The sequence below is a fragment of the Protobothrops mucrosquamatus genome, unplaced genomic scaffold (genome assembly GCF_001527695.2).
Source record: "Protobothrops mucrosquamatus isolate PMUCROS unplaced genomic scaffold, P.Mucros_1.0 scaffold_98, whole genome shotgun sequence".
In the NCBI taxonomy this organism is placed as follows: Eukaryota; Metazoa; Chordata; class Lepidosauria; order Squamata; family Viperidae; genus Protobothrops; species Protobothrops mucrosquamatus.
The window spans coordinates 19,424-27,206 of record NW_015386174.1 but is presented as its reverse complement, the minus strand read 5'-3'; the positions used below and the strand labels follow the sequence as shown (position 1 = coordinate 27,206).

General features: G+C 47.8%; 1 protein-coding gene across 1 annotated transcript in view; it reads left to right on the top strand.

The window, feature by feature from the left end:
- Positions 1 to 5,186, top strand: part of TOX4 (TOX high mobility group box family member 4) — a 37,119-nt gene extending 31,933 nt beyond the window's left edge. Inside the window, exons 8-9 of the mRNA XM_015815010.1 lie at positions 2,781 to 2,944; positions 5,080 to 5,186. Of these exons, the coding sequence (XP_015670496.1) occupies positions 2,781 to 2,944; positions 5,080 to 5,143 (228 nt within the window). The 3' untranslated portion in view covers positions 5,144 to 5,186. The remainder of the gene's footprint in view (positions 1 to 2,780; positions 2,945 to 5,079) is intronic.
- Positions 5,187 to 7,783: the final 2,597 nt, after the last annotated feature.

Sequence of the window (7,783 nt, the reverse complement as noted above, 5' to 3'; positions counted from 1 at the left end):
TCTTTGTGACAGACCCTCAGATATTGGAAGACTGCTATCATGTCACCCCCTGGTCCTTCTTTTCATTAGACTAGACCAGGGGTAGGCCACCTTGGCTCTTTTATGACTCGTGGACTTCAACTCCCAGAATTCCTGAGCCAGCATGGCTCAGCTTGGAAACCTCTCCCTTTTCCCTCAGCGTGGCTGGCTCTGGAATTCTTAGAGTTGAAGTCCACGAGTCATAAAAGAGCCAAGGTGGCCTACCCCTGGACTACCCTGTCAAGCCACGGACGTTCTGATTCCAATTATGTCGTACGTCGAGGACTACCTCTAATAGCATCTTGTCTGGCCAATGAGGAGATTGGATTCTGTACTTAAGAATGGAGGGACGAGACCATTTCTAGCCGTCTCAGGAAAACACTCAATAATGAGGAATTTCTGCAACCGTTCTTCCTATGCTTTAGCCTCCCGCCTCCCGGATCTGTCTTTAACTAAGGGACTTTTTAGGCATAACCCAACATTCTTTGCTTCTCCGGTCAATGACTGCGGGGTGTGTGTGTGTGTATGAGTTGCGCCCACCAAATATCTGAATCTTTCAGCAGATAGAAAGCGTGGGAAGAATACTACTTGAGGCTAGGAAAGAAGCTTCCCGTTTTGTTTCTATTCTGTTGAAAGCAAACGTGGCCCACAATCACTAATGGTAATGGAATTTAACTGGGCTACAATTTAATCCCTACATTTTTTTATTTATTGGATTTACAGACTGCCAGCCTCGCTCTGAAAGCGGACAGTGGTGGGCTTATAATTAAGAAAGCTATATAAATAAAAATGTAAATCTCCGAAAGTTCTTCACCGATTGCTTTGAAATTTTGACACAACATTGCATTCGAATACGCGCGTGTTTTTATATACCTATATTATATAGATGTCACACCTGTGACAGGTAAACACATGCTTTTTTTGAAAAACAGTGCCATCTGTTGGACGTAAAAGCAACACACGCTTTTACCAGACTGAGCCACAGCAACGCGTGACCGGGGACAGCTAGTCTTAAATATAAAAATATAAACATTGGTCTAGTGCAGGGGTAGGCAACCTTGTCTCTCTTTTATGACTCGTGGACTTCAGCTCCCAGAATTCCTGAGCCAACCACGCTGAGGGAAAAGGGAGAGATTTCCAAGCTGAGCCATGCTGGCTCAGGAATTCTGGGAGTTGAAGTCCACGAGTCATAAAAGAGCCAAGGTTGCCTACCCCTGGTCTAGTGGATAAGATGCTAGTCTGGAAACCAGGAGACGGTGAGATCTAGTCCCAATCTTAGAGACGTGAAATCCGGCTGGGTGACTTTGGGTCAATCGCCAGGAGACTGGAAGTTCTAGTCCCGCCTGAGGCACGAAAATCAGCCGAGTGACCTTTGGCTAGTCATTCTCTCTCAGTCCAACCCACCTCACAGGATTGTTGTCGTGGGGAAAACAGCAGGAGGGAGGAATAATATGTATGTTCACCGCCTTGAGTTACTTACAAAGTAACACAGGTGGGATAAAAATCGTAACAGATAAATAAATAGTAACAATTAAATCAGTGGAACAGCTTGCCTCCAGAAGTTGTGGGGGCTCCAACACTAGAAGTTTTTAAGAAGAGATTGGATGGGCCATTTGTCCGAAATGGTATAGGGCAGCAATGGCGAACCTTTGAGAGACCGAGTGCCCAAACTGCAACCCAAAACCCACTTATGTATTGCCGGGTGGGCGTGGCCCATTGGGTAGGCATAGCTGTGGTGGTAACGGCAGACTGGGTGGGACTAAAAAGTTCAGTCAATCAGTTCCAACTTTGCGAGATCTTTTTTTCCCGCGAGAAGTTGAAATTGACTGATTGAACCGTTTTTTGTTGGTTTTTTTGCACACAGCGGTGGAGGCCTAAAGCGAAAAAGTTTTATAAAACCCAACTGAAGGCCTAGGACTGGGGCAACAGCGCGCGTGCCCACAGAGAGGGCTCTGCGTGCCACCTGTGGCACGCGTGCCACAGGTTCGCCACCATGGGTATAGGGCAGTGATGGCGAACCTTTTAGAGACCGAGTGCCCAAACCACAACCCAAAACCCACTTATTTATGGCAAAGTGCCAGGGCCGCATCAGCATTGTGCCCTCGGGGGTGGGCATGGCCCACTGGGTGGGCATGGCTGTGGTGATCACGGCAGACTGAGTGGGCATGGCCGGGGTGGGGGTGGCCATCTTGATGTTGCTCGTAGGGGAGACGCCTTTGGGGACTGGGCAGGATTGGGGGAGATCCAGGGGGTCTCTGGTGTGTGGGGCAGTGGGCAGGATGCTCGTCCTGTGGGGTGAGGCAGGGGGTAGGGCGGCGGTACCATTGCTGCGGGGCAAGGCGAGGCAGGGGCGGTGCTGCCTGACACCATCAGCCCCCGCACACAGAGGCCAGCAAGCACATGTGGAGTGTGGTCTACCGCCTCTACTTGAGCTGGCAGTGGTGGCGGCAGGTGTGCCCACAGAGAGGGCTCTGAGTGCCGCCTCTGGGACACGTGCCATAGGTTCGCCATCACTGGTATAGTGTCTCCTGCTCGAGCAGGGGTTGGACTAGAAGACCTCCAAGGTTCCTCCCAACTTTTGTTATTCTGCCAATGGAAAAGGCAATTTAATTGGATTGCACTGGGGAAGAGCAGATCTCAGTCCGCTTTCCTCCCCCGTTTTGCAAGACCGAAGAGTCTCTCTTTCCTGTCCCCCACCTGTCCCCCCAATCTAGCAGTCTTGGCTAAATCTCGGAAACTTTTTCCTTTTCTTCCTCTTCCAGGTCGAATCTCCAACGCAAATGCACGTCGAGCTAGTCTCCGAATCACCCATGGCCATGTCGCCCCGCCCTCGCTGCATCCGTGTGGGCTGTGACAACCCTCCGGTGGCCAACAGCGACTGGGACAACGAATATTGTAGCAACGAGTGCGTGGTTAAACACTGCAGGTGGGTGACTTAGAGCTTCTGTTGGGGTTCTCCTCAAGAGATACCACGGAAAGGAATTGCCTTGATTTAGCCATGGTGGCACGGTGGTTAGAATGCAGTATGGCGGGCTAGCTCTGCCCACTGCCAGGAGTTTGATCCCGACCGGATCAAGGCAAGACAAGAAACCATGGATGGAAATTAATCAAGGAGAGAAGCAATCTGGAACGAAGGAGAAACTTCCTAACAGCGAGGACAATTAACCATTGGAACAGTTTGCCTCCAGAGGTTGTGGGTGTTCCATCACTGGAGGCTTTTAAGAAGAGACTAGTCCAGGGGTAGGCAACCTTGGCTCTTTTATGACTCGTGGACGTCAACTCCCAGAATTCCTGAGCCAGCATGGAAACATCTCACTTTCCCCTCAGGATCGCTGGCTCAGGAATTCTGGGAGTTGAAGTCCACGAGTCATAAAAGAGCCAAGGTTGTCTACCCCTGGACTAGACAGACACTTGTCTGAGATGGTATCGGGTCTCCTTCTTGTTGGACTAGAAGACCTCCAAGATCCCTTCCAGCTCTATTCTGATTGAAAAGATTGAACTCAGCCTTCCATCCTTTCGAGATCGATAAAATGAGGACCCAGATTGTTGGGGGCCATATGGTGACTCTGTAAATCGCTTAAAAAGGGCTGTAAAGTACTACTACTACTACTACTACTACTACTACTACTACTACTACTACTACTACTAATAATAATAATAATAATAATAATAATAATAATAATAATAATAATAGTAATAAAGTTGGAAGGGACCTTGGAGGTCATCAAGTCCAACCCCCTGCTCGGGCAGGTAACCCTATGCCATTTCAGCCAAAGGAATGGGAAAGGTCATGATATGTTCAGCAGAAGAACTCTTCTTAACTGTAAGTTATTGTTTGGGATTTTTGATGAATAAATGGTCTAATATTCCTTTCTTTGGTGTTTATCTGAATGAGAAGAACAAGATTAAAGCAGAAATCTTGTTTGGATCATCACAGTGAAAAATTGAAGGTGAACTCACCCCATGGCTCTTATGGGACACTTCACCTCGTGTCCTTTTTCACAAAGACCTCTTTTACAAGCTGGCACGTAGCCAATATATCCTGTGATGAACTCAGTAGCTCCTCCTACTGACCTGTTAACATGGAATTTACTGAATAGCTAAAACTACATTATCCATAAGCCATCTCTTAAGGAGACAGCGTTTAACCTTATAAATGCCAAACATTCTAACATACAGACCCATCTAACTGGCTGATCCACAACAATGCCCACTGTAGCCTCCCTGAGGTCACGTGACCAAAATTCAGAACACCTGGCAACTGGTTCATATTTATGACGGTTGCGGTGTCCCGGGGTCACGTGACCTCCTTTTGCAACCTTCTGACAAGCAAAGTCAACGGGGGAACCAGATTCACTTAACAACTGCACCACTAACTTAACAACTGCAGTGGTTCACTTAACAATTGGGGCAAGAAATGTCCTAAAAACGGGGCAAAACTCACTCAATATGTGTCTCATTTAGCAACAGAAACTTCGGACTCAACTGTGGTCGTAAGCTGAGGACCACCTGTATTGCTCATTGAAAAAACAAACAAACCAGAAAATGGGAATCTGCTCCGTTTGAATCACTGTCTTCCAACTGGGCAACTTGCAGATTTGTGAAACTTCAGTTCCCAGAATCCCCCAGCCAAAATGGCCACCACCGAGAATTCTGGAAGGCCGCCCATCTCAACATGGCTAGAATTAGGAAAATATGGCTTTAGCTTCTCTCCTCCCTGAGTATTTGCTGGGATCTTCTGGGAGAGGTTTTTTTTTGTTTTTCAACCTAAGCTACTTTAAGATTTGTGGACTTCAATTTCCAGAATTCCTCAGCCAGCACGCATACACTGGGGACTTCTGGGAACTGATGTCTTAAAAGTTGCTGAGGTTGAGGAACAGTGTTCTGGATATGCATTTTTGAGCATTGGGATTGGCCAGGTGTAAACATGTGGAATTCAAACGAATCCTCTTATTTTTCCTTACTTTTGGAAATGCATTTCTGTGACAGATGCTTTAATCTCGTTTCAGGTTGGTTTTCTGTTTCTGACATGTCTCTCTTTTCTCTCTCTCTCTCACCCAGGGATGTGTTCCTAGCTTGGCTGGCTTCCCGCAATTCCAACAACAACGTGGTCTTTGTGAAATAACCCCGCTCCTCCCCCAGTCCGTAACAACAGTGCTGGGGAAGGAAACGACAGTTTTTGTGTTCTCGAGCACATTTCGCCCAAAGGACGACAACCAAATCAAGAAGGAGAAAAATCTCGCCGTGCAACTGTGGGCGGGTGGGGGGGGGGAACCAGGTTCTGGACACCTTCTCATCTAAAGAGCCACCAGCAAGAGAAAATCCCATCCCTTTTGTGGGGAGGTTGAGGAAACTGTGGAGTGGCGCGCTGTCTCTCCCCTCTCTCTCTCTCTCGCTCTCTTTTTTTCTATACAAAATCTCTTTAATGATGTTTCTCTTGATGGAGCAATTAAAAGCTGGAAGAGGAATATCGGCTGAAATCTGCCATGTGCTTCCTGTGGGGAGGGTCAGGGGAAAAATAAAACAAAATCACAGGATGGATTTAGCGAGCAGAATTCCTCTGCTGGAGGTGCTAAGGATGTTGCCACAGCGGGTGGCGAGGTGATGGGTCCAGTGGGAGGGCCTGTGCCAGTGGCAAAGACGGACTTGGTTGTGCAGTTGCGAGTGAGCTTGTCCTGTTTGTTCAGCCTGCAACTCCGATGCTAATACCCTGTTTCCCCAAAAATAAGACCGGATCTTATATTAATTTTTGCTCCAAACGATGCATTAGGCCAGTGATGGCGAACCTTTTAGAGACCCAGTGCCCAAAAACTGGCCCCGCCCCCGCTCCCCCCCTGCCCCGCCCCCGCTCTGCCCCTCATCCCCCACCCCGCCTGCCCACAAGACCAGTCACCGCCTCCAGGGCCTGCCGCAGATCGCCCACGCAGTCCAGCAGCGCTATGGCGGCCACACCCTCTGCCCGCGCCCTGCAGCATTAACTGCATGCTGGGGTGTGAGGGCAGAGTCTTGTCTATGCTGCCTGGCTGCCATGTCCTTGCCTGCGCTGCTCCGTGTGGGCCACGCTCGAGGGCGACTCTCCTTCAGGGGGGCTATATAATAATAATAATAATAATAATAATAATAATAATAATAATAATAATAATAATAAAAAGTTGGAAGGGACCTTGGAGGTCATCGAGTCCAACCCCCTGCTCAGGCAGGAAACCCTATACCATTTCAGACAAATGGCTGTCCAGTCTTTTCTTAAAAACTTCCAGTGTTGGAGCATTCATCGCTTCTGGAGGCAGGTTGTTCCACTGGTTAATTGTTCTCACTGTCAGGAAGTTTCTCCTTAGTTCTAGGTTGCTTCTCTCCTTGATTAGTTTCCATCAGTTGCTTCTTGTCCTGCCTTCAGGTGCTTTGGAGAATAGCTTGACTCCCTCTTCTTTGTGGCAGCCCCTGAGATATTGGAACACTGCTATCATGTCCCCCCTCGTCCTTCTCTTCGTTAAACTAGACATACCCAATTCCAGCAACCGTTCTTTATATGTTTTAGCCTCCAGTCCCCTAATCATCTTTGTTGCTTTTCTCTGTACTCTTTCTAGAGTCTCAGCATCTTTTATACATCATGGTGACCAAAACTGGATGCAGTATTCCAAGTGTGGCCTTACCAAGGCATTGTAAAGTGGTATTAATACTTCACGTGATCTTGATTCTATCCCTCTGTTAATGCAGCCCAGCACTGTGTTGGCTTTTTTGGCAGCTGCAGCACACGGCTGGCTCCTATTTAAGTGATTGTCCACTAGGACTCCAAGGTCCCTCTTACAGTTACTACTGTTGACCAAGTCACCCCTATACTATACCTGTACATTGGTTCCCCTTGCCCAAATGCAGAACCTTGCTTTTTTCACCATTGAATTTCATTTTGTTAGATAGTCCTGGAGAGGAGGGGGTCGTGGGGGGAGGCAAGGCTGGGGCAACGGCATGTGTGCCCACAGAGAGGGCTCCGAGTGCCGCCTCTGGCACCTGTGCCATAGGTTCGCCACCACTGCATTAGGGCTTATTTTTCGGTTAGGGCTTATATTTGGGGAAATACAGTACTAAATGCGGTCCGTCTGGCTGACAATCTTAACTGGGGCTTATTTTTGGGGTGGGGCTTATATTACGAGGGTCCTGAAAAATCATGGCAGGACTTATTTTCCGGTTGCGTTTTATTTTGAAGGAAACGGGGTATCTGGGTTGGTGAGGCTCCCGCTACCTTGTTTAAGCAACTGGGTTTGTTTAAGCAACTGGGTTCGCACATCACGCCAAGCTAAAGCCCAGCCACCTTACTAATACGACAGGCCGTCCTCGACCTCACGACCACAACTGAGCCCGAAATTTCTTGTCGCTAAGTGAGACATTTGTTCAGTGAGTTTTGCCCCATTCTGCGACTTTTCTCGCCACAGTTGTTAAGTGAATCAGTGCAACTGATAAAGTCAGTAACCCGGTTGTAAAGTGAATCTGGCTTCCCCCATCGACTTTGCTTGTCAGAAGGTCGCAAAAGGGGATCATGTGACCTTGGGACACAGCAAAGATCGTAAGTAAGAATCGGTTGCCAAGCATCTGAATTTTGATCACATGATCGTGGGGATGCTGCAAAGGTAACTGAAAAAGGATCATAAAGTCACATTTTTTTTAGTGCCGTTGTAACTTTGAACGGTCACTAAAGAGAACTGTTGTAAGTTGAGAACTAACTGTATAAATAGTTGGAAGAAGATAGGAATTTATAGTAATTGTGGATTGG